This window comes from Amphiura filiformis, chromosome 3, assembly GCF_039555335.1.
Source record: "Amphiura filiformis chromosome 3, Afil_fr2py, whole genome shotgun sequence".
Lineage (NCBI taxonomy): Eukaryota > Metazoa > Echinodermata > Ophiuroidea > Amphilepidida > Amphiuridae > Amphiura > Amphiura filiformis.
Window position 1 is genome coordinate 70628291 of NC_092630.1, and position 26854 is coordinate 70655144.

General features: G+C 34.9%; 1 protein-coding gene across 4 annotated transcripts; it reads left to right on the forward strand.

Annotated features, from left to right (window-relative positions):
* LOC140149051 (PX domain-containing protein kinase-like protein) lies at nucleotides 1–25872 on the forward strand. 4 transcript variants are annotated; one of them, XM_072171205.1, is made up of 15 exons: nucleotides 1–181; nucleotides 3191–3241; nucleotides 3678–3912; nucleotides 4563–4714; nucleotides 4998–5177; nucleotides 6209–6309; nucleotides 6966–7128; nucleotides 8501–8618; nucleotides 9555–9633; nucleotides 10181–10310; nucleotides 11733–11901; nucleotides 12535–12591; nucleotides 13773–13872; nucleotides 15982–16056; nucleotides 20089–20210. In XM_072171205.1, the coding sequence occupies exons 1-14, from the start codon at nucleotides 80–82 to the stop codon at nucleotides 16010–16012; spliced, it is 1668 nt and encodes a 555-aa protein (XP_072027306.1). In that variant the 5' UTR covers nucleotides 1–79; the 3' UTR covers nucleotides 16013–16056; nucleotides 20089–20210. The 4 variants fall into 4 exon arrangements, 3 of the variants coding, with proteins under 3 accessions (XP_072027306.1, XP_072027305.1, XP_072027304.1); XR_011858553.1 differs by lacking the exon at nucleotides 13773–13872; XM_072171204.1 differs by lacking the exon at nucleotides 15982–16056 and having other exon boundaries at nucleotides 20089–25872.
* Nucleotides 25873–26854: the final 982 nt, after the last annotated feature.

Genomic DNA, 26854 nt, shown 5'->3' on the forward strand with positions numbered 1-26854 from the left:
TGTCCGCCTACTGAAACAGATTTCGGGAAAAAAAACGCTGATGAAAAATATCTCGAAACAGCATTAAATAGACTTAACTATGGCTGTATTTGAGAAAAGGAAGTCTATGAAGGTAGATCTCGATGACACTATTCCCCTGACGTGTGCCATCGAGGCAGCACAGAATGTACAGACACATATTGTAAGTAAGCTTAAACTAAAGTTTAGTACGGTATTTTTTACTGTTTTGAATGACCAAAAAAGGGGGAGGGTCGTTGGGAAGCCTGAAATGTATCGCCAAAACTTATGCGACATAATTTTTCCTTAATTAATACATTATTATAAATATTAAATTATTACTAGGCCTGGCACCACTGATTATCATATGGTCGCATGTCATAAGGGGGTGTAATTTGACAACTTTAAAGGGGCATTTCGTGATCCACAGCCTCATCCCCTAGTTCACCACGTAAACTTATGGCTCAAAATTCGGACCGCTCGCCAATAAGTTTACTGCTTTCTATGTTTTGAAATTTGTTGACGTTTTAACGATCCCCGATTCCCGGTCGCTTATTTTAGCCGTGTCACGTCACATGCATGACGCTGGTGGGTACCAACCAAACTTCAGAAAGAAAAAAAACCTCGATCGCCGATAACAATGTGATATGGGACTTACATAGGATTACACAGAGATATTTCTTGCCAAAATTTGACCATTTCTGGGCAAGTTGGCCCTACTTTGTCTGCGTTATATGAAAAAGGACAGTCTTAAGTAAGTATAAGTGCAACGCTTTTGATGTTTTGATATTTTGGGAGACTGGGAGGGTTCAGAACAAAAAAATGATGGAGCCTATTCTTGACTGTGTAATATTCCTTCAACCAGTTGCCGTGCGGTAACAGTCTTATACGATGGACAGATAGTATCAGTTTGTGAATGAGGACATCGTATAAGTTCCTTGTACTACTCATCCCCCCACTTTTCCCAAAACAAGTTGAGATTTTTATATCACTGGAAACCTCTGGCTACATAATGTTTATGTACTATATATTTCTTGCAGATTAATTCGCTTTAGCAAAAATATCGCCAAATTTGAATTTCGTTCTGGTGCACCAGAACGAAATTACAACACATTGTCTATGGAGCAGTGTAATGACACATATAATCATGCATAACTCGCAAACGCAAAATCGGAATCAACTGAAATTTTGGAAATAAGTTTTTTTCGTGGATATCTACTGAAAAATGTCATAAAAAGAGGATGCTAGGATCACGAAATCCTCCTTTAACATGGTCAAAATTGACAAAAATTGACAAAAAAAAGTATTTTTTGATATGTTGTAGGCAATGTTACCCTTAGTTCGCAATGCAAACTTAAAAAACCGGGCAAAACAGACACATCATTAATCGGTATGACATTTTCGTATTGGTGCTGCCCTATTTAAGTTTGCACAGAAGTGTCATCTCAGTTTGGGTGCGCCGATGTGGATCATGTGCTAATGAATTTTTATTTATTCTGGATAGATAATGGAGTATTCATACATACACGCTATGTAACAGCGCGCGTGATTGGTCGAGAGCCGGGCATAAACAGCGTTTATGCCCGGTGTCCCGGATGTTAGATCGCCGGGTAGGAAAAGTGCAGGAAAATCGTGCATTTTAGTAACTTTTTTGTTATTATTTTGATGAAATAAGAATCCCAAAATGTTCTGGTATGTATGAACGGGGTTCATTTATATATTTTCATGACTAAACGGTTGTTTATGCCCTTGGGCCGCTTGGCATAATCAACCGTTCAGTCATGAAAATATATGAATGAACCCCTAATTAATTACAATTTCAAGCATAGGAGTTTAGCCAAGAAGTACAAGAAGCTGTGTAATTAATATTATGACAAACATGCAACTATTTCAGCTACAGGAGCCTTGCATTTTTTAGTGCAAACTCTAATTGAAATCATGCAATTGCGTTGCACTAGCTTTTTGTATGATACACTTCATCCCATACCGTTGTGCAGAGCTACTACCTCTATTAAGGTTTTTCCGTCGTCACCCGATTCGACTTGACTATTGCGCCTGTTTTCAACGCGTGCGTACTCCGCGTCGTGCTCGTCGTTGTGTTGCAGACATCGCAGAGAACGATGCGTGTTGTGCGTGTCAATGCTATTTTTGCGCACCGGCGATACTAGGGCCACAAAATAATGTTTGCTGAGCGCAAAAAAAAGTGGCCGCTTCTATATTTAATGCAACATGTACAAACCAAATGCCAGCGTGCTTCCACTGATAACGGACCTGGACCCACTCCCCAAAGTAGTCCTACGACAGTAGGGTCCAATAGATGGTGTGAAGTTATAGGCCTACCCACACAGAATCAGGGTATTTTTTTTTTTAACATTAGGCCTAAACGAGTGTTGGTTAAATTGGTTAATTTGTTTTAATAATATTTTGGCCTAAATGTTGGGTAAGCACTATATTGTTAGGCCTATTAAAGGTTATACGTTTGTAGAACGTTTCATAATGAAACACACTACAAGTTGAAAAATTATACTGTGATATCATTGTTAGGCATGATATTGCACACCCTTTCTTGATCGTTGTAGATTTCTGTACTCAGTGTTCGATTTACCAAAAAAGCGTTACTTGCATTTGTGCAGGTAACATAGAAAATCTACCTGCACAAAGCGAAAAGTAACTCGCATTACAATTTAACCATATAAAATAAGAAGTTTGTGCCGTGACACTAATCATCTTTTTTACAGATGAAAAGTAAAAATTGGTGTAATTTCATATTAGGGATATTTATATTACACATGTACTTCTTTGATTTAGAGGCACATTGTATGTTTCTGGTTCCAACTGTGTAATTTACGACTAACATTCTACATGCACTTGTGCGGGTACATTTGAAAAGTTACCTGCACAGAATCAAAGTCACCTGCATTATATATACTTGTGCAGGCGTGCAGGTGGTAAATCGAACACTGTTTGTACTCTCTATTATTTGCTGCCTATGCATGCAGAAGGCCAAGATAATGGAACAAAGCTCATTTATCCCTAATACACCACAAATTCTGTGCCCTTTTACAAAAAGGATAGCCAATACTTGGACGTGACACTTGACAGTCAAATTATATACACATTGAATCTGTAAATTCAGCACATATGTGATAATCATGCATGGCTTTATTTGATCAATTGATATTTCCTCTTACAGGATTATGTTATCCGAGTTCAAAGAGGTCCAGTACCTGAAAACAGTTGGCAGGTAAGCACTACATGCAATTTGTAACATGGATGCAATGAGGTTGACACCATGTTGATTGATTGGTGTGTTGAAAAAGCTAATTAGCACTTGCTTTGCCTGCACCCTTTACACACAAAAATTTAATTAAGGAAAATTGGCTGTCAATTGTATAAAAATTGATTCCATTATCAGGTGATAATTGAATAATATCTGATTTTATTTTTAAAAGTTCTTTTCATGTTTGTCAATTTGAGGATATATTTTGAGCATACATGTACGTATGTGAATATGTACCGTACCGAATACCTATGTATTAATGTTCCAAAAATGCCAACATGAAAGTTTTTTCTGTCTTCTCTGTGAATTCACATGTTTGCAGGCCTGTGTTTTTTTAATGCAATTTATGCCAAGTATACAAATGTATTAACTAGACCTTCATTTCAAATTCAACCCACAGATTAACAGAAGGTATAGTGATTTTGATAGTCTAAATGACCAACTTAAAGTGTGTGGCATGGATTTGCCGCTACCGCCAAAGAAAGTGTTTGGTAACATGGATAGAGAATTCATCGCAGAGAGACAACAAGCCTTACACAAATATCTCCAGCTGGTTTTGATACATCATTTGATGTCAGGGAGCATCTACATCAAGAGATTCTTGGATCCCACAAGATACCCGGCCGAGATGCAGGGTGAGTATTATTAATGGACCAAAATGATTTAATGTTAGGGAGCTACTACATCAAGAGATTGTTGGATCCACAAGATACCCGGCAGTTTTTCCATTCAGCAATCATAGCTCCAAAATTGACTACATGTTGTGGAGTATGAGTTTTTGTACCAACACATTTTTATTTCATTCTAGAGGTGCACAAGTTGAGGCTCATGAATTGTGTCCTGGTAGATTAATAATACTGGCAATCCTAGTGTAACTGCAATTATTGAAATATCGGAATGAATTTCAGGGAACAAACCAAAAAATTAAAAAAGCCTTATAAATATAAGTAGTTTTGGTTAGTTTTTAGTTTCCCTCCCCCAATCTGTAGCAGATTCAACCCCTCCCTCCCTCAAATACTAGATTCTTTGTAGGATTATTTTAATAATTGTTGGTTAGCTCCTTAGAGTGAAAAATCAACTTTAAGTACTGGAAGCATGTTGTTCACCTAAATTCCCAATGAAACATGTGCAACTTGTGACAAAAAGTAACTCCTGTCCTGATTTCAAAAATGTATTCTAGCCTTGATGCCAGGATATATGCCCAATGTAAAATGTATGTACATTCAATAACATATTTTCACACTAACTAGACATCAAACTTGTCAAATGTGTGTTTGATTTACAGAAGCAGCCCTACAGCATGTGTCAATGTTGTTTAGATCAGAACCTTTCTGGGAAGTGGTAGAGCCATTGAAAGATATAGGCTGGAGAATCAGAAGAAATTATTTCTTAGTCAAACCTAAAGATCAACCCAAAGTCAAACAAGTGCTAGCATGGGTAAGTGGCTATTTAAAGATTGTCTGTGGAAGGAATGGAATGAAATGAGATTTTATTACACCATATATTTCACCATGTCAGAATACTCTTGAAGAATGATTCATATGAAAATTGGTAAGATTAGATAGAAAAGGAAGTAAAGATTTAAGAAAAAGGGTCAGTATGGGAAAGAAGGAAAATAAGAGAGCAGCAAACAATATAGATGTATAATTGATGGTCACATCTTTATGTACAATTGTGTTTTTATGTATATAATCTTTGTGTATAATTATTTTCTTGGTAGAGTGCCTACGGCCCTGACAAGGTCCTGAATGATAAAGACTTGTTAGCCATTATGAAGCTGCTACCCACCATCCAGCATCCGTTCATCTATCCTGTGACATTCGCTACAGCCAATGAGACAGGAGGGTTTACCATTCGTACATTCCATGCTACAGGCACACTCAGGGATTTTATATGCAAGGTGTGTTGTTGTCTATTCATGATCTGATCAGTCAGTCTCGTCCATGTTGTTCCTGCCTATTCATTAAAAATAAGATAAATGAGACATGTTTGAATTTGAGGTAAATTGACCTGTTAAGGGGTACTACACCCCTCGATAAATTTGTGTCTATTTTTGCATTTTCTCAAAAACTAATAACACAGTGGTAACAAAGTTATGTATATTATAGGGGCAAGGAATCCAATTACTACCCTGGAATTTCAGTGACCCAAGACAAGCGGTTTGTTATTTATGATAAGAAATAAGGTACCGCTAGGATGTGCCTCGTTTCCTATCATATATACTGAACCGCTTGTCTTGAGTCACTGAAATATCAGTGTAGTAATTGGATTCCTTGCCCCAATAATATACATAACTTTTGTTACCAGTATGTTATTATTTTTGAGAAAAATGCAAAAATAGTCACAAATTTACCACAGGGGTGTAGTACCCCTTAAGCTATGTTGTTTCCAGGGGTATAAAGGTATTATCAGCTGCATGTGTCATCAACATTATAATCATTATCTTTGTTTATTTTTCTATTTTGTATTTCATAGGTAAATTCATATCAGGATGTGGCAGCCTGTTGTTAGTTATTCATTGAACTGGCAATCTACTGCCATGTCCAATGATGAATTTACCAAACATGGGTTCACAGACGTTCAGGCCTCCTTGTGGTCTTTTCTGTGATTCCTCACTCTCATTCATTGTATTATGATTTGTGTATATTATGCATTCTATTACTGTATATGATGAGTGAAAAGAGAGTGTCAATAAATTTGGTATAAGTCTAAACAGTGGGGCTACTAACAGATAACCTTACAAATTGTCAGTGCAAAAGCAATTCTAACTTAAGTTTTTCAAAATCAAATGTGGACCTTCCAGTATGTCACCCTGAAATTGCTTCAGTGATGTGTTATGCAAACCATTATAACTCTTGCAATATGCCATAACACACTATGATTTGATTTTATACTATGTAATACAAGTTTACAAACCTTTACATTTTTCAGGCTAAACCCAAGCATCACTTTTTGAAGAAGTACTGCCATCCCAAACATACAACTCAATTTAACATGATGAATATCAAGACATTTGGTAGACAAATCCTAGAAGTAAGTATGTGTAAGGACAGATTGTGAAATGTGTAGATTTATTATGCTACAAAAACAATATCATACAAAGTTTTTGAAAAAAAATTTGTATATGATTCAGAACAAATCTTCTAGTCAAAATTTATTTGACCTATGAGTAGATAGGCAACTCCACTGACAGGGATTTGGGCAGGGGGCACACAAGGGATAGGCTTACACAAGATAGCTGGGGAAACTGAACAGGACCTTGTCAGCGACTTTGATGGGAATTTGCAATTCACTGCAACTGAAAATACTCATGTATTGTAAGAAATATTTCCATATTTTAACCCTGAAAATGTGGCCTTATTGGTTCACTGTCTTAAAAGTGAATTTTCATGCCAGGAGAAGAGATCAGGGGTTTGGTTGGGAGCTCACCAGTAAAGATGTCACACAGTGTGTAAGTAAATCACTGCTTTATAAGTATGAATTAGCTAGTTTGTCATAAATGTGATTAATACAATCTACTCTGCACCTACATGTAACTATATGAACAAGAGTCCCAATGCTGTATGCTTTTTATCATCAAAGTTATCTATTATTAAGCTTATTTGCAATTTGACAGAAATGATCAGGATACCATTTTGATAATTCCCCTCTATGTTTTTGTTCTTTTTGTTTTGTTTCATGTACATGTAGCACTGAAATTTCTCCAAGAGAAGGGCATCCCGTATGGCCATCTACATACTGGCAACATTATGTTGGAAGGCAACACCTGTAGGTTACTTGATTTAGAGAATTCAGTGCTTGGATTGCCATCCTATTATAGAGAGTACATCATACAGTTCAAGAAAGTCATTGTAAGTTGGTCTATCCATTTGTTTGACATTGCATAAGTTTACCATATTGTATCAAGTTTCTTAAGGGGGTACTACACCCCTCGATAAATTTGTGTATATTTTTGCATTTTTCTAATAACACGCTGGTAACAAAAGTTATGTATATAACTAGACTGGAATTTCAGAGACACAAGACAAGCGGTTTGTTATTTATGATAAGAAATAAGGTACCGCTAGGATGTACCTCATTTCCTATCATATATACTGAACCGCTTGTCTTGAGTCACTGAAATTTCAGTGTAGTAATTGGATTCCTTGCCCCAATATTATACAAAACTTTTGTTACCAGTGTGTTATTATTTTTTGAGAAAAATGCAAAAATAGTCACAAATTTACCACAGGGGTGTAGTACCCCCTTAAGGGCTCATATTGAAATACCCTACCACGTTTTCACACAGAAAGAAGGCAGGATTCCCTCGCTAAGCGCGCGCCTTAGGAAAGCTCGGTCAGGAAAGCACGCTCCTAATTTAAGTCAGTGAAGTGGCTAATTGCAGTGTTATAATCACACAGGATTTTAACAAAAGAAGGCTAGCACAGGAAAGCTGCAGGATGGCGCACACCTTCCTGTGTAAAGAAATTTAAAAAAGAGCCCTAATATATTTCAGTGACATGTTGGCATACAACCTTGTTGTCAAAACTTGTGTAGTCTATGTTCTCTAATTCAGTGGTAATGTTACATAAGAATGAACAAATGTATGTTAGTCTCTGTAAAGATACCATACCTATAAGAGGCTTTTTATACAAATAATATTTTGTGACGGTATTTTGATTTATTTTGTTATGAGAGCCAAAAATGTGGGTTTGAAGGCCAAGTAGGAGACTGTATGAGTAATGAATGGCTTAAAACACTTTTGACACATTTGGGCTTACAAATTCCAAACAAAATATCTGTCATCAGCATATTTTACAGGGTCAATGAGAAAAATATAGGCTTTCCACTGACATACCGATATCTATTTGAATGGAGAAAATCTGGGGGTAAGGTTGTTGATTGGACCATCCTCCTTTCATTAATTTGCTGAAAGGTAATATTTGTAAAAATGATTTAATTATAAATAACCAAAACTAAACAAGTGTGATGTGATCTGTGAAAACCCTTTACATTGTGACATTTTTTAATTTTTGAGTTAAATTGTAGAAATTTAAAACTCTTTTTAGAACTGTTTTCATTTTGCACCTGTACCTGTGACTTCAACATCAAAAATTTTAAGCAAAGAATAAAAAAATAGTTTTAGCTTTTATTATCTTTATAAAACAAGGATAGGATAATAAGACATGTGGAGGGTTTTTACATATCACATCACATATATCTTATTTCAATTTTCTCCTGCAGACGACAGAAGCAGTAGACGTGTATTGTTTTGGGCATGTGCTATTTGAGATGACATTTGGAAGCCCACTTAATGCACCATCGAAGGATGACTTTCCCCATACAGTGCCAGCACCCATAAGTATGCTCAAATTAGTTATTACCGTATTCGTCCGAGTATAGTCCCACGTTAAAGTAAAATCCCACCCCCCATTTTTCAAAAAATAAAAAAAAAAAAAAAAAGGATCATTCATGGTTGACCTAAAAAATAAAAAAAAATTCAAGATATTTTGTATTTTTAATATGAAAATTGACAATTTGTATTCATGTCATACTTTATTAATGATTTCAAATGCATTGAATTTGAATGCATTTTGAAATCATTAATAGAGTATGACATGAAAACAAAGTATCAATTTTCATATTAAAAATACAAAACATCTTGAAATTTCAATTTTTTTTTTTTTTTTTTTTTTTTTAGGTCAACAATGAATGATCCTAGCATCTAGGTCTAGGTCCAGGGACACTCCAAAACCGGAAAAAAAATAAACTTAAAAAATTTTTTTTTTTTTTTTTTTTTTTAGAAATTGAGTATAATCCCACCCCTAATTAAGAAAAATTTCCACATAAAAAACGGGTGGGACTATACTCGGACCAATACGGTATATATATGCCCTAATAATTAGTGCCCTCTCCTAATAAGAACCACCTCCCCAACATATCAGTTTCAAAAGATTTGTACCTATTTATATGCAATTACTACAGTATCCTGTGATTTATAAGCTCTGTGAATAGAGTGGAACAACTACCAGGTCTTGGAAGGTCTTGAGCTAGATACTGATACCGCTTTGATCTGAGATCTTTGACTACAGAGACCAGAAGAAAAGGTCTCCAGACCTACATCACTCATCATTACTTCTTGTGTAAATAAGTGTAATTTAGTTTATTAGCTGAACTGCAATTGCCTACTTTCAAGTCACTAGGGTTTGAACCTTGCACAAAACTAGCTTCATTTCTTAGAGGTTTTATTTATTTCTTAGAGAATTTGGGCAATTGATAATTTGTGGTTCCATTTCAGAATCTGTACTAGAATCAATACTCAACACCGAACCACTTAAGACCAAGCTGCCTACAATTGATGATCTATTGGCTGATCCGTAAGTTTGAAATTTAAACCACAATCCAAAGAGTTAAAAAGGAGATGTCAGATTGGCTATTACTAGTTCTTTGTCTTAACTTCAAATCATAAATTACATATCAGCCCATTATAATACCATTGCATTATAAATCATAACATAACTTTGTACATAATGATCAGTGAGTACAGCAAATCAACAACAAACAACTGGGTGACAGTGAATTTTATCTTGATTATCAGCACCAAATATTATACAACAATACTGCGCTTAATGTTTCTCTCTGGAAGTCAAGCATAAGTATACATGTTGGAAATAACATGCTGATCTGAAATTTGGTGAAATTGCAGTGGTCTTAACTAGTTATCAAGCTGCAGTATTTGAGGAAAGTGAACTGATTCTAATATCCATATCATCTCTTCGAAAATCTACAAGGAGATGAGGTGTTTTACTGATTTCAAAACATTCAAAAATATTTGCTTTCCGACAAATGCATTTTGCATGCCCTTACTAGACACACAAAATAAATGCAACACCTGACACATACTTAATTGACATTATTATGCAGGTTGTTTGCTGATGTTCCTGTTGGCAACCTGTCCAGTATCCAGCTGAGAGTATCCAGTAAACTGAAGGATCCACTCAAAGTAGCTAAAGAGAGTGGAGTTGAGAAGAGACTCAAAGAAGATGCTAAACAGGTAAAGGTTGCTTGATGAATATGACTTCTTTTTTGGCACGGAGGCTCAGCAGTATGGGCTTTGACTCATGTTCTTGTGGTTTTGAAGAGCCATCATTTTGTGCACGTATAGCCAAGCCTGTTAACCTAAACACCTGTTGCCTCTTTCCATTCAGGTGTATAAATGGGTACTGGCTCATGTTGACAAGGTAAACAGACTTACTGTGCAGGTGGCATGGCAACTCCACCACAGCGTATCATTTGAGGTCTGGCTCCAGCCTTTTGAAATAGATCTGGGTACTTTAGCCTGTGAACATAAACTTGAACCTTCACCTTTACCTACAATATGTGTTTCCTTCCTCCTTGTATTTCTGTTTGATTTATTTTGACTAGCGGGATACCCGCTAGATGAGTACGGTAAATGTGAGCTTTCACTATAACAGGAAGAAATACTGAACAGGTAGAATCATTGAAAGGTATATTTTATTTATATAAATCTGTCTCTTTATTACATTTCCTTTTACCTTCTTATTTTATTTGCTGCTTTTTTATTTAATTCTGTTCTCATTATTTTAGCTTCTTTTTTTTTCTTCTTACATTTCCTGATTAGTTTCTTTCCTTCTTTGTTTCGTTCCCGTTTCAGTAGTTACTTTAACCCGTTGGCCTATTACTCGTACCTCTTTTGTCATTTTAATTTCATTTTTCTTCATAGTACCGCTTCATGTTGGTTATACAACACACATCTTTTTCCCGTATTTATTACGTCCTCTCATAGCGTGTATGCGGAAGTGTTCATCCGTTATCATAATCCAGTGACCCGTCCATATACCTTTTTGTCCTAATTTTTTATTTATTTGTCCTTCTTTCTGTATTATCATGTCCACTGGTCTCTGGCTCGCAAGTCGCGTGGCTCTGCGCCGTTTACGCCGCGCATTGGCGTAGTGCGCATCACGCACGCGGTGCTGACGCGCTGCCTGCAAGTTGCAGTTTTTCATAACAAAAACCCCGTTTTTACCCATATTTTCACTGTTTTTGCAGCCAATTCTTGACCGATTTCAACCAAATAAAGTCCAGTCCATTTCCCGTATATTCCTTGATCTCCCGTATGAATTTGGCGACATTTGGATTGAAACTGATGGAGCCTTTTACATATGCCACACACACACATACATACATACAACATTCCCCTATTTATAGTAAGATACATTCATGTTGTGATTCTTGTTGTGAACTTTAAGCTCACATTGTTAACATTCTTTGCAACTGAGGAATTGAAGAATGTCACCTGATATAGAAAACTTAATATTTGCAGCAAAGTACATGACAAAAAATTATTTAAATATTTAAATTACACTGAAAATTGTAAGATATTATATATTTAAAAGATTACATAAGGCCTGCCGCAGAGCTTGTATTAAATTCCACTGGATTTGATTGTGTTTAGATTGCATCTTACAGAAGACTGAATAAAGCACAAGCTCACCACTACTCAGATGAGGAGAAGAAGAAAAGAAAGAGGGCATCAGCTAAGAAGAGAATGTCACAACAACAGACCATATCAGAGCAACCTGTCTCACCCGCTGCATCAGATGAAAGTGGCTCTACTGCAAATGGTAGGATTACATCAATTGAGAACAAACATCTGTAAATGGTGATGCTTGTGCCATTTGAGATGGTTGAGGGTGTCCTAAGTGGTGTGCAGCTTGAAATGTGTATGTGGTGCACCAAAGAAAATGACCAAACATTATTCCATGGTTATTGGCAGGGTTGGCACAATTTAAATCATTAAATCACAATTTCAATCAAATTGGTTTTTTTATCCTTATTTTAAATCACCTTTTTTAATTTTTTACCATTTTTGATAAATGTAAGTTAATTTCTAAGTTCTGAAATTGACTGCTTTACTTCATTCCTAACTTTGGTTATTGGAGTGTATAACAAAGGCTTTTAGTGGCAAATTTGGTTTGCTGAAATGGTTGCTTTTTGTGGAGAGATAAAGGACAAGAATATCACTTTCAATAAATCAACTGAGCAGCTTTACTGTCAGCCTGTAGGTCAATTCTTGGGTTAATGAATAGGCCTAAGCATTGCCTTGTTATTTTGAAAGTATTGTGGAAAAGGTACATATTTTGCTCCTGAATCAAGAATTCTACAATTCTTTATTATGAAACTAAGGATTGGGCAAAGAGCTATCTAACAAGATAATGTTAAACTGATTTTTTTTATGATTCATTTTATTTTGATAGGATCTGTATCAGATGTAACTTCACCAGCCTCACCAATGTCCACTTCATCTACGCCAGGTAAGATTTTAGCTTATCATTAGTAGCTTGATAGTTGTGTATAGCGTATCTAATTTTACAGTTGTTTGATTTTAGTGTGATTGAGTTAATAAGTTACAAATTGTTTTGATTTGGTTAATTCACAGTAGGGTTTCAAAGTTTTGATGTAGGTAGATGTCTAGAGAGGTTTTATTAGAAAGTCCAAATAACCCCATTCAAAATCTTGTTGTCAACTGCAATATTGAATTGTTGTGCATAGGGACTGAAATAGTGTACCTCTGATGTATTGGCAAACACCTGAAATCAAATAATAATTGGAATCTGTTTGAGTGTTACAAAAGTTTGCATGCATAGAGCTTAGCATGTACTATTGCTATGACATATTACAAGCAAAATGCAGACAAGCACATGTTTTAATGGGAGTTTGCGAATTGCCTGGGGAAATAATGCTGAGGCACACCTCCAGGAATGACATTCCAAGATAATCTGGACTCTCAAATTTAACCTCTTTGGGAATAAAATAAAAAGAGCAAAAAAAAAAAAAAAAAAAAAAAAAAGTAAAATAAAACAAAAATATTGTTCATATGTATATTGACATTGTTTGCTTTTATAGCCATGTATGAGCATGTCTTTCCTAACATCAATAATTCTAATTTAGAGTTAACTCTTAACATTTGATTCAAAGGAAAACCAGGCTTTGTACTAACCATGTCAGTATCGAGCCTTTGTTTCCTAATTATTAAAGGGATTGTGTGGATAAAAGTTACCCAAGTTATAAGTGGATCATTTTCATTGTTGGATCATTGTCTTTGAAGACAGCTTTACATCATTTTCATTGAAAGCAGCTATTTTCTTAATTACTTGGGAAAGAAGTGCTTCTGTTTTGCATGTCCCTAGAATAAGGCTGCTTTAAATCTATGTTGATCTGCAAGTTGTCTGATGTCCAATATCTGATATTCATGGCATTTATGTATTTTGTCCTGCTCAGATTTACAAGCAAAAATGTGTCTTTATCTTGCTTTGTTTAAAGTTACACAATGTCTTAATTTACAGAGTGTTATACAAAATTGTCCTGCCAAAATGTACACTTTAAAGTGTTTTTCTATTGTGTCCTGTGTATGTTACACAAGATTTTCGACAAGTTCACACTGTATAGTGTTTCTATATCTTGTCCTGTCCTTCTGCACATGTCAACATCAAAGAGAGTAGAAGCACTCAAAGCACCCCTTCAGGAAGCAGCACTAGTACCCCCACTGGGAGTGCACAGAGCACCCCTCGTGCAAGAAGACGAAGAAGAAGGCGGTGAGACAATTATATTTGCAATTCTTCATTAAGTGTTGCTAGATTGGTTGTTATGCATGCCTAAATTTAGTTGTCATTTTGGATACCCACGACAGCATCTATGTTTTAATGATTTGTCTGTAGGATCACACCATTAAATACTTGGTCTTTGTTGACAAGTGAAAAATTACAAAAAGATAATACTAGTATATAATTTATGTGGGTTTTGAAAGTTCAAACAGTTGATACAATTTGGATTTAAATCAAATTGGAAAGAGTAGTTATATATTTAGCAATTTTGATTCTAGTCATCGTTGTAGACAGTTGTAATTGGTTGTGATTTTAAAAGTCATAATATCAAGAATGACTACAGTCATCATTCATGTGAAATGAGCTTTTTAGGAATAGTTTGTTGTAAATTTTCACAGTATTACAATTTTCACAAATCACAATGTAGATAAGTGTTTATTTTTACACATGGTACAATTAATCTTTTCCACCAATGTTGACTTGAGTCATCATTGAAATGACTTTGATTAAGTTGGCATTGTTTTACAACTTTATGCATGTAAATGTAATGTTTACTTGTAAATGATTTGTAATCCAGACACGCATACCGATATTTTTATTCTGATTGAAAATTTAGAACCACTTGAATGTAGGGTCCAAAATTCCATATTAATGTATGCTAGTTCTCATTAGTAATGGAAATTTGTTATTAATTGTAATTGAATTTGGTGCAAATTCACCTTATTAATTATTTGTTACCTTAAATAAGAGATAGATTGAGAAATGCAAACAAAGAGCAAGCAAGCAAACAAGATTTAGTGGTGTGAAATTAGGTTACAAGTTGTTTCTACTAGGCCCAACAGGATTCAATTTTATGTTGCACTTGTGTTTGCATGAAGTACACATTAGCTGCATTCAGACTCCCATCATGTGGTGCAAGCAAATATCCTATTGCAAGAAATCACCGCCTGGTCCTTAACGCTGTGTGATAACACAATCTAGTTACAATACTTTAAACATTTTAAATATCTTGCTCCCCTCACTTTTGAGGCAACCCTCCCCCCCAACAAAAAAATCACATAAATGTCCACTTTTTGAGGCAATTTTGTGCAAAATTTGTTGATTATGCTCCTCTGAAATTCACTTTGCCCACCCCCTCCCAAAAAAAAATTCCTGGTGCTGCCAGCCCGCCACTGGTCGCAACGCAAAGGCAATGTGAGTGTGAATGCAGTTGTAGTCAGTATTTGAGGGAAATACATAATACTTGTAGTGATGGCTCCTTGTCTAATGTGTCTAATGTTGGCAAACTTATGGTGCATGTTTTAAAAACAGAAATTGTACTCCTATTTATGGAAACAGTTTAACCTATATCTTTGGGTTTTTTAATCCTAAAATATGAGTTGTTTTTTCATATGCATGGCCAATTTATCGACCTGTAGTCAAACTGACTTGAAGCTTGATTGATAGATTTCTCTTTGATTTGCATAATAATAGTAATTGTCAAATGTGGTTATGAACAATTTTGTATGAATAAAGGAATGCTGATTTAGCTCATGTTTTCACTTCTCATTACTGTATAAATGTATGTTTTAAAAACAACATTTGACCTCTGTTTACATAACAGTTTGTCAGCTTTACACCAGCTTGAGATCTTAATAACTCTTGAAACAGAACCTTTTTACTTTAAATGAGCTTGACATCAAATTGATTAGAATAATTCTAGTACAATACATGCATGAATGAAATTTTGTGTATGTACAACAGGTGTAGTGATTGTTACATAATGTAAAGATGGCTGACATGTGACATCACAGTTTCTTATTCAATTTATTAATTACATAAAGAATGTGTATGTTATTGCATGTCATTCCTTCCATACAATATTTTCCAACATATCTCCAATTCATGAATATTATATGTCCCATCTCAGACCCTGTACCCTCAATCAGTCATCATGATTTAAAAAACACATGATTATTGATGTTTAGTTTACAACCTGTAACTTATAAATGAAATGATTCTTATGGTACAGAGCATGTCCCTCTCTTTTCCTGTACCCAGCATGTTTACTGACTGCATTTTGTTCCTTGTACTAAAGTGACGTGATCTGTCTTGTTACAGAGCCCGAAGTAAAGGAGTAACAACAGATTAACATGTGGCCGTGCTTCATCTCAGCATTATATCCTTCTCATCTAGGTGTGTTTTGTGCGTAATTCATGGGTGCAAAGCATATCCATTCATCTTAGTGTCGATGGTGCAGTTTTCTTCTAATTTGCTTACAATTTGTTCTTCAAATTATTAATTGTAATCATAAAATTCAACATTTTAATGTTTTCATCGGTAAACATTGCAATTATGCATGTTATTATAGATGTGGGTCTTCAACCAATTTGGTTTTAAAGAAATTTATAATTTTACAAATCTCAGTATTACATGTCTGTTTATTTTAAGACTATGAAGTTGACCCAATCTTCAAATCATAGTAAACTAAAATATAATGTTCTTTCAGATTACAAAATTAATATACGGTGATCAATATCAGCAATAGCTTTCATATTTTGTTACCAGAAACTGACAAAAACTGCAGCCGACTAAAGTTATCTTAATATGCTGTGAATCCTGTAGTTGTTGGTTTTTGAGTCACGAATGCATGCTAACAAAACACACTAGTACTAATATGATAACCGTCTAACCATATAGCCAACTTAGTTAACCATTCTGTGAGCTAAATGGCTGCCACATTTAGGTGTTTGTTTGTTTCCAGTTATGCAACAAGTTTTATTCATCTCACCATTTATATATTTGTCTCCATATCCATCTAACACAGAACTTTGATTTTTCCTCCATTTTGTTACATCCTTCCATAATACATCATCTGCATGCTGTAGTTTGAATTTAGTTCCAATTTTCCTTACCAGGGGTTTTCTTAGGGGTGATATATCATATCTGTGTCATATCTTTTAGTTTTACATTTATGTGTATAATGTTTTATATTATTTTCTGGTGGTGGAAACTATAGTTAACTGTTCATTGTTATATTTCATTAAAATTATCCAGTGCAATTCCACATCAACTCAGATCTTTTGACATTGTTGAGCCAAGATACATTGTAGCTCAAAATATCACAGCTTATTTTTGCTCATGGGACCTTGTGGTTTATGAACTGGGCTATTTCTACAGCAGCTTAAAAAAAGTTGTATGTTGTTAAAATGCCTGAATGTAAGCAAGTGGAATTTTACTGGTGTCTTTCTATGAAATGAAACAATGATTTATTCTTACAGACAATATTCTTAATTAATCCAACTGTTATGTAAGTTTGTGCATAAATTTGTTGAGTGTGTTCTGTCTTAGTGTCATTATTTATGCATGTCATAATATGAACATGATATAATTAACATGTTTAATACTTGGTACTATCATACACCAAATGCAAAACCAAAGTAGTGTATACCATCAATGCTAGGCAGGGCTTAAAGCCTTAATGTATGATCTTTTTAAATTTTTAGATTTTTCTTTTTTTCTTCTAAAATGATAATATGCAATCATTATGAAAGTTCCCCATACATTTGGACGCGAAAAACATTGGGAATTTGCAAAGAAACAACATCATAAACTTCACCTCTATCACTCGAAACATCTCGCACTATTTGGATTAGGACAGCGAAAGTGCGGCCTCAGAGTTAGTCTCCTCTGCGGCCAGTTTGGTTACGCTCCCTCCACATATGGAGGAGGGCGTAACAAGCTAGTTTTGTAGGAGACTACGGTTTATGATCGTGGTTTACATAAAGTCATAATCTAAAAATTATGACTTTATGTCGGACCCACAGAAAATCGTCCTGTTTTACTATATATAGGACGAATTTGACAGTTTGCTCATAGATTTAAGTTAGAACATGTGTAAGTATTACAAATATGCTAAAAAATCGGTTTTGAAAAAAATAAAGGTAAATTCTGAAAAAAGATCGTACATTATGACTTTAATGAAATATATTGATGTCAATTTAGAGTCTGCCTGTCTGATAAAAGAAGTTCAGAAAATGATTTTATTAATCACTCAACTTCAAATGACTCTTACACAACTTCAAATGTTTCTTATACAACTTCAAGGGAGCTCAAATGTCTCTTTAATAAGTTAGGTTCTAACTTCTGTCTGACTAAAACAACACTAACAAATTGCTCAAGGACCTGCGTAGACGATGCTTTGATATTAATTGTTTATCATCATGGCTAGCATGTCTTGATACATTTTAGTTTACATTTGATTTTCTTTCCTTTTGTTTATCTGTTTGACATAATTTCATTGGAATTCATTTGTAATGCATATCTTGTTGAAGTTGCTGGAATGGCAAGATGACAAAACAGGTGTTCATGATGAAATTATGACATTTTGTTATATTTTGTTATCAAAATAAACATCAACAGCATTTTTTTCTGTTCTCATAATCTCATTAACTTGTTATATTTTCTTTTAATATTGTAACCATTTCTGAAATATTTAATTTCTAAGCTATAAACATATTATAATTAAATGACTTAGTTTGTTAAAACTGTACTTTTCACACATTTGATTTTGGACCTGTCATCTGTATCATTTTTAATTATTATGCTTGATTAGTTATGAATTTTGATTTTCCAGCAATATGATCTTCTGATGCAAAAACTTCATTTTGATGGATACGATGTGATTTTCACACATTTGATTCAGGATCTGCATCACTTTTAATTATGTCAGATTACTTATGAATTTTGATTGTCTAAAAAAAATGAGCTTTCTTTCTCCTGATGCAAAAAATTTCAGTTTTGAAGCAAAGGGGGATGAGACTATCAATCAGATTGCTTACCTTTTATGAACTTGTCATTTTGAGAATCTTGTCCCCTTTTATGTTTTGCCCAATTTGAGCACTTTTGGACAATCAGTGCATAATTACGCCTACATACGACACACACAAAAGAGTCTTCAAATGATTAACTTCATTACTAGTCATCACTGTTATCCCAATTTTATCACTCTCATACAATCAGTGCACAAATAAGCATACAAATAACACAAAAAAGAAAATCTTCACTTGTTTAACCTTCTGTATTTCTCTCCCTCTCTGTCTCTTTCTCACTCTCTTCTCTTTTTGGTAAAGGCCTGTTGCACTGCTGTTTGGGTGATGGCGTAAAAGAGGCTCTGCACAGAGGGGCAGGTGCAAAATTGATCATTTGATAGTCCTTCTTTCTATTTCTTCCTATCTTGGCTTCCTTTTAACTATGAAAGGCCACCATACTTTTTATAGGCCAGGCTATCCTGGCTTGTGCAGTTTGCATAGGTCTGGATCATGAATTTTCCATGGATTTGAGCGTGTGTCCATTGTCGACCATAAACAAAGAAGCAAACAAACACGAATGCTAGTAGGTGATACATTGTATACTATTGTGCGTATAGCATCTGCCTGCCCTCCTGCTATTTTGGCCAAACTGTTTATAGCACCTGCACAAATCCATTTAACAATATAGTGTATTTGAACTTGAATCACTAGACAGATATAAGTGTGTATTGGTCGGGGTGGGGGCTACTCAGTACAAATTACCATTCGGGGACATGTCGCAAACATAGGCAAACATTTTCAGCCTTTTGGTATACCAAAGACCCTTTTTTTCTAGACATTTTTCTACATTTTTTTGGAAATAGTTCAATTTTGAAAATAGCTTAATTTTGTCCAACTATAGCCAAAATTTTTGAAATTTCTCTCAATCTTGGGGTAAAACTGGTAAAAACTAAGACAATTTTTCCAAATTTCTCTAAATAATTGTATATTGGTGGGTCCTCTTTCAAATTCGCAGCAGCAAACCAAATTTGAGTACCCCCAGGTATTAGTCACCTCCATCTTTTTATTTCTTAATTCTTCATTATGAATATAGGGTACTTGTTTTGGCATGTTGGTAGCCTGACCATCAATGTTCACCCTATAGTGGTGGTGTGGTTTGCATGTGGGAAAAATATAAAGGCCATTATTATAATGAATGTCATTATTATGATATATATGTGAGGGTTGGAATGCAACTTTGAACTGGCTATTAGAGAAACAAAACAATATTAAATTTTTGGTGATACGAGCATGTTGCTACTCAATTCAAATAAAGCAGTGAGATGCCAAAATATTATAAAAATTTAAGGAAAGTATATTGGTTAATATCTAATATTAAAAACAAAAAAATAAAATGTTCTTCTTTTCATTATGATAGTGCCACCACCTCCACCAAGTGCAGCACCACCACCGCCATCCAACCAGACTCATGCAGCTAATAAAGCAGCACCCTCAAGTGCTGGCCGAGGTGCATTGCTCAGTTCTATCACAGGCTTCAGCAAGACTGGTCTGAAGAAAGCTGAAACTAACGACAGGAGTACACCTTGTGTGTGAGCTGCCACCGGTGTAACTAGTAAAGAGATCAAAACATGATATTCATAAGGTATTACCATCATATAAGCAGAGTTAGTCTAGTATCAGGGAATATAATTATGTGACACGATCTGGTCCATGGGGGCTAAAGAAGGCATTTTTGAAAATTGAGTTATTGTAATTATTACATTATACATTCAAAAGGCTATCATTTACTGAAAACACCAAAGGTCTAGCATACTTGGTTCTAAAGTTATGAAGTTTTTTGATCACTATTTTCTTATATATTTTATTGTTTTTTACTCCATATTTTTTAACTTGATCTCAGTTTCAAATTTGCTGCCTTTGGCCCCATGGACCTGATTGTGTCACATATAGATTGTGTCACATATAGCTTATGAAATTAAGTTGTCTACAGTGAAGTCTTGAAAATAGGCTAACGTGTGTATGCTTACATGATGGATAGACCACCATTCGCCAATTGCACAGGCTTCTCAAAACGAGGTTCTACCCGTAAAGTGTGTGCTGCGTGTGCGTATACGCCTGTCAAACGCGTGCTTTAATTACCACGTAAGCGTTGCAAAAGCCTTTTGGTTCGTTGCTAGAAAAGCGCAGGAAACAAAAATGCACATTTTGGGCATGCGTTTGCAGGGAGAAGCTTGTTTTGGTAGCAAGATGGTGGATCCCTGCAGTGGCGAATAAGACTGCCTTGTGTAATTGTGTGTGTATTAATAGTTTAAGAGATGCTTGTTATGGCTAACTTTTGAGAGGCACTAAATACAATAATTACAGTATAATACTGATATACATCCAAAAGAGAAATATTTACTCAAAGTATAAAATAAAAACTACAAAAACAATAACAAAAACACAAGGTAGCCAATTGTGTAGATTGTGTTTTGCATCTCAACCATTGAAGTACTGTAACTCTTATGATGTTGTTACATGACGAGTGTTTTTGAATCATGTATTTTCAGGTACATACACATTTATAGAGAGCATTTTCAAGTTTTAATTGAAAGCTGTTTTAGATTTTTTAAATCAACTGTGTTGCAATTTGTCACAAAAATTAAGGGTAAGCAGTCAATTTCATATATGTAGATAAGAGCTGTACTTTTTCTGTATGTACTCCTAAATTTATGATGCAATCAGCAAACAAAATATGAAAAATATATATATATTTTTACTAATGACCTTTATAAAATAGTTTAAACAAAAGCAAGTCAAAAAACACAAACTTCCCCCCAAAACGAAACAAAATTGTTCATATTTCAATTTTATGGTGTACAATTACACCTGTTCTGTGTTATCAGCTTAAATATGTAAAATGATTTGAACATAACATTTTTGATACAAAAGCTAATAACTTCATCCAAGCTGTCTTGAATCAGGAAATTAGAGGAGAATACAAACTTTGTATGGTACCATGTAAAGCCCTTGTATGGTACCATGTCCAGGGAATCAGACATATTGGATTCTCAACCTGGGTCTGTGAGTGCACCACTGGTAATTGTCAGCAAAGGCTGAAAATGAAAATATATTGAGCATCTTTGACTTAAGTAAGAAATATGTTGTTTCCCTATACTACTCACATTTTGATATGCTTCCTGAGAAACGGTCATTGGCTACAGTTTCAGTGGGCATAATTTTCAAAATTTGCTATTCAAAGCAGTGCTATGCCATTTACTCGGGTCATAGTGAAATTACGACAATAATACAAAGTAGTCTATTATAAGCAATTTGGATTCTGTGTACCGGTACTTCAAATTAAATACCTCAGTACCAGGTTTTGGTCACAGTATCCATGATAACATTCTGTTATGTACATCATTCAATTGGGACACCTCTCCATTTGCACTTCTGTTAATATATTGCTGGATGTTCCCAGTCTGTGGTTTATATTGATTTAGTGCCATATGATTTCACATAAATGCATATTTTTAAATCTTTGTAGTACTATAAGCCTACTATTTTGAAAGTAGAAGTATATAATAATTATGTATGTTTAGCTAGTTATAGTAAGTTTTAGCTGTCACTATTCTTTTAAGTATCTTTCTCTATATAATTTGTCTTCAAATCTTTGATAAGTATACCTAGAAATCTATCTTGTTGATGGGATGTAAGATACTCAGTATTGATGATAATGGGGAGAGGTCTGCACATAGTGTAAGGTGGCACAGCCAATGTGTTTCTGGTTAGAGTGGGAAAATTGGGGAAAGGAAGAAGAGTACTGAAAAATGGGAAATATGAGAAAAAATGAAAACAATGGAAAGAAAAGAGGGAATGGTTGTTGTTGCTCTCTAGTTTACATTCCTTATGTTGTGCTAGATTTTTATTATGTGAATATCCAACTATCTTTATATATGAAATGAAAACATATAATACATCTCTGAACCAGAGACCCCTGACCTTACCTCATGTTTTAATGAAGTTTGGCACCTAGAGAATCCCAACTTATACTATAATGAAAGACAGAGATAAAAAAGACTTTATCACGTCTGATGTCACTGTCAATCACATTCCCTACAATCCTTGATTGGTTAATAGCGCGTAAAAGGAAGGCTGGTTTATCTGGTGCTGATCGGAGAAAAGGAATAGCAGAAAATGGCAAAAAATTACATACTTTTACAAGGCTCTCTAGTCATTGTTGACATGGTGCCTTCAGGAAAGAAAGTTTCCTACTATAAAGACCTAACTTTTGAGATGGTTTGTATGTTTGAAGGTGTAAAATTAACAATAAGGCGCCTGATTATACCGCCGCTTTCAGCAAGTCATCATTAATCTAAGATCACGACACTTGTAAACAAACCCTGCTCAAGTTTGATGACGTCAGACGCGATTAAGTCTTTTTATCTCTGTCTTTGATTATAACATGAATTGTTTGTGTAAAAGTCATTTGATATCAATCACAATTGATTTTGTGTACCAAAGCCTTCATTTCATTTATTTTATATACATGTAGTATATATGTTCTCAAATTGTCTTCCGTCTTGTTTAATCTGTTTTTGTTTACATTTCTCTAGGCTCCATTTTTGTACAGGACTAAAGTTTTGTGAATCTTTGTTCTGCATGATTGGAACACAAACATAGGCAATGTCAGATCAAAAATTTGGTTCATATATGTTATACAGTGCTGGAATTAGATAAAAGGAACCTTCACCGTGGGACAGCTTTGTATTGAGTGAGTTGAAAAGAATAAAAGAGTTTAATATCAACACCATGCTATTTTAGTGTGGAAGTTAAATTCCTTAATTACCTTTGGTTTGAAGAGCCAGCAATTCAAGGACCCCAGTACATGAATAATTAGTCTAAGCTTTTTGTGTGTGTTGTGGCATTGACAACCGCTGTGTTTTCAGTTCTCCGCTGCAATTTTCCGTTCTCTGCTTTTTCTGTTCTCGGCTGCAGTTTTTTGTTCTCTGCAGCAATTATTTGTTCTGTGCAGTTTTTTGCTCAAATTATTAGCATTGTTAACTTTTTTTGACGGTTTATTGTAGCTGCACATTTTTGCCTCGGCAAAACACACACATGATGTCCGACTCAATATACTGGCCTTAAGGAATCCAATCAATTTGTTCTGAAAGAGAGTTGTGTGTATGGCTGTGCAGCTTGTATTATGCAATTGTTCCATTCTGTTACAGACAGGGGTGTATATGTGTGTGCAGCCTTGTTATTACTGTTTCTGAAAGACAATGTTCAATGGTGCAGATAAAGTTATGTGTTTAGATCCATGTTTTAGCTTGTCCAATGTGTTTAGTTACAGTATACTAAATTTGTCCTTTTTATGTACATTACTTTCAGATGAGAATATAATTGTAACCAAATATTATATCAATGTATATTATGTACATAGCAAAAACAAGAAACAAATCTATATATAGTATAATTTTTCCACATTTCTTTGGTGACTTAATCAAGATGTTTTATGGTAATTACTGTGGTATACGTAAATGTGTAATGTGTTGTCAAATTTTATAGGCTGATCATCCTTGGATTGAGAATGTCGTATAATGTCTATTTGTCTTTGCAAATGACTGTTTATTAAAGTGATATGTATTTTCCATGTTTAGAAAAAGAAAAAATTGGTCAGTTTATATAAATATACAGAATAGAGGCCGTCAGCCTTTCGCCATCTTGTGGGTACAAATGATCTGCGTGTTCATGCATTGGACGCTACGCGCAGGGCGCAGCTTGCCACGCAACTGTTATCACGCGTTGATGCGGCAATTTTGTTGTTCACACATGCAGATCGAACGACCATCACAGCGTGTACCCACAAGATGGCGGCATATGACGTCACGCTGACGGCCTCTATAAAGTGGTCCAGCAAAGTTAATTGTAAGTGGTATGTTACTTACCTTACTATTATGAACTTCCCATCATCTTGATTTCAGGGAACGGGGTGAAATCTCTGTGTATATGATCCAGTTTGTTTTACACTGAAGGATTCCAAATGGTTTTTTGTTTGTTTGTGTTTATACATTTATCACCATTGCTCATTGTAAGGCTAGTTATTAAGGCCAGTGGGATGGCAGGAGCCATATATTTCCAGTTTTAACCATTTAACTAAAAGAATGCATTGTATTTCTTAATATTGATCTTATAGGAAATGAGTCAAGAAAGTCAATAATATCATTTATATTTACATAGGTCTTATCTTGCAGTTAAAATGAAAGTTTTGGGGATTTCCCCACTTGCAAGAAAAATCATGCAAATTTTGGGTAGGCTCAGGAAGTAGGGTCGGTCCCAGGTGGTCAGTGGAGGACAACCAGACAAATTTGTTTTTTGCCTTGTGAATAGATGTAACAGTGAATCTGACTGGCATATTAAATCTTGTCACAAATATCAAAGGGTATTTAGGTTTTATGAAAGAACATGATTGTGTAAAAATCTAAATCTACCTGCTTTGTTAACTTACAAATTTCAGCCTTTTACTTTACTTTGGGGGCATTCAAAATATATGCCCCTCAAATAAATTCAATTTTGTTTGCCATAAATCCCTCCTTTTTGAGGAGCAATAAGCTAATTCAGCTCGTTGTCATGTAGGTAGTTAAGTCAAAAGTTGGTATCAAATAAAATAGTGGAAAAAGTCATAATTAGCAGATGATCACTAATTATCTGGAAGCAATGTTATTAACATGCTTCTTCTTTTGGAGAGGACTTACACAAAAACAAAAAACTTGTCTCCCAAATACAAAGGCAGTGTATGTTGTTATTTTTATTTTACAGAATGTGTAAAAATCTGAATTTTAAAACAATTGAGGGTGTCCTCATCACCAAATCTGGAAAATCTTTCAAAATAAAAGCTGTGCTATTAACTGAAATGAAAGAAAATGTGCTTATGATCTGTATTAACCAAGAAAGTGAGACTAGGAGAATCCACATGACTCTGTCATTGTTAAATGCCATGCATGTAGAACCATGGTATACATCTATTTCATTATGTGCTGATTCATAATGCTTGCTTGATTTCAATCTGTGTGCATTGCAAATACCAATACATGGATCATATGTGACACGATCAAGGGAAATGAGTCGGATGTCGCTAATATTGATTTTGAGATATTGGCAAAGAAAGTGTTAAAATTCTTTTCTTTTATATTGTTTTCAACGGTTGATAAAGAAAAGTCGTATCAACACAGGGTTTTCAGTTTCTGAAAGCTCTAAATGTCCTCTATAGAAAAATATGTAAAACTCATTTTCGACCAGGGTCGACATGTGACTCATTCCCCTTGATCATGTCACATATGATTCTCTACCGGAAGTCTGTTTGACCGAACTTGCCCGTTATTGCCCATCCTGGAATAACCAGTAGCATACATTGCATGATACTGTATGCTCTACTGGGGGGTGCTAACGGATGAGCAATTAGCACCCCCATATTGTATTGTGCGAAGGAATTTCGGTCAAACTGACATCTGGAATAGAAACCCAGGATCCATGTATGAGCCCTACAGGTGCAAACCTTTGTCATGCACTAGCCTAAGATGCTGCTGTCAGGTGATTGTCGGAAGATAAGTTTTAGTTCCCATCATAATACTTCATGTATATTGCAGATTCCCATGCATAATGACATGCACAGGTCTATCAAGTCTGGACTTTCCTGGTCTCAACCTCTGTGGAAACTTTTGTGTGTTAAGTGTGCCAAAATTATTTGTAATTCACCTTAATTAGTTTTTAAAGAAACTGAACTTTGTTGCAAGCTATGTAAGAAGGGCACTGCAAAATATTTGTGATTAAAATTGGTTAAAAATGAAATGTATGTTTGCAAGAGTTGTTTTTATGCATATTACCCAATGTCCCTACTCTAGGCATGTTACACCAGTCTTGTCATTCTGAGAGGGCAAATACCAGTCATTAAAAACTTTGTTCAGGATAAACAGATCCAAACAGGGCTGATTTGACATTCATATTTTTAGTGTAATTTTACCCAAAATATTTTCCAAGAGAAAATATATTTGCCCCAGGATTTGCCCCTCTTCCTATCATGATGCAATGTGTATAATAGAAGTCACTTTTGAAGACGTGAAATGTGAAATCATTTCCTAGTTCTCAAAGTTGACCTCAATACATATTTGTCATGTTAGTGTAAAAAACTGGGAAATTTGTTCAAA

Bases quoted from the DNA above. Each gene is read 5' to 3' on its own strand.
- LOC140149051 (XM_072171203.1), top strand. From the start codon at position 80: ATGGCTGTATTTGAGAAAAGGAAGTCTATGAAGGTAGATCTCGATGAC. The intron at 3,913-4,562 runs GTGAGTATTATT...TTTGATTTACAG, and splicing joins ATACCCGGCCGAGATGCAGG to AAGCAGCCCTACAGCATGTG. The intron at 6,310-6,965 runs AGTAAGTATGTG...TCATGTACATGT, and splicing joins TTTGGTAGACAAATCCTAGA to AGCACTGAAATTTCTCCAAG.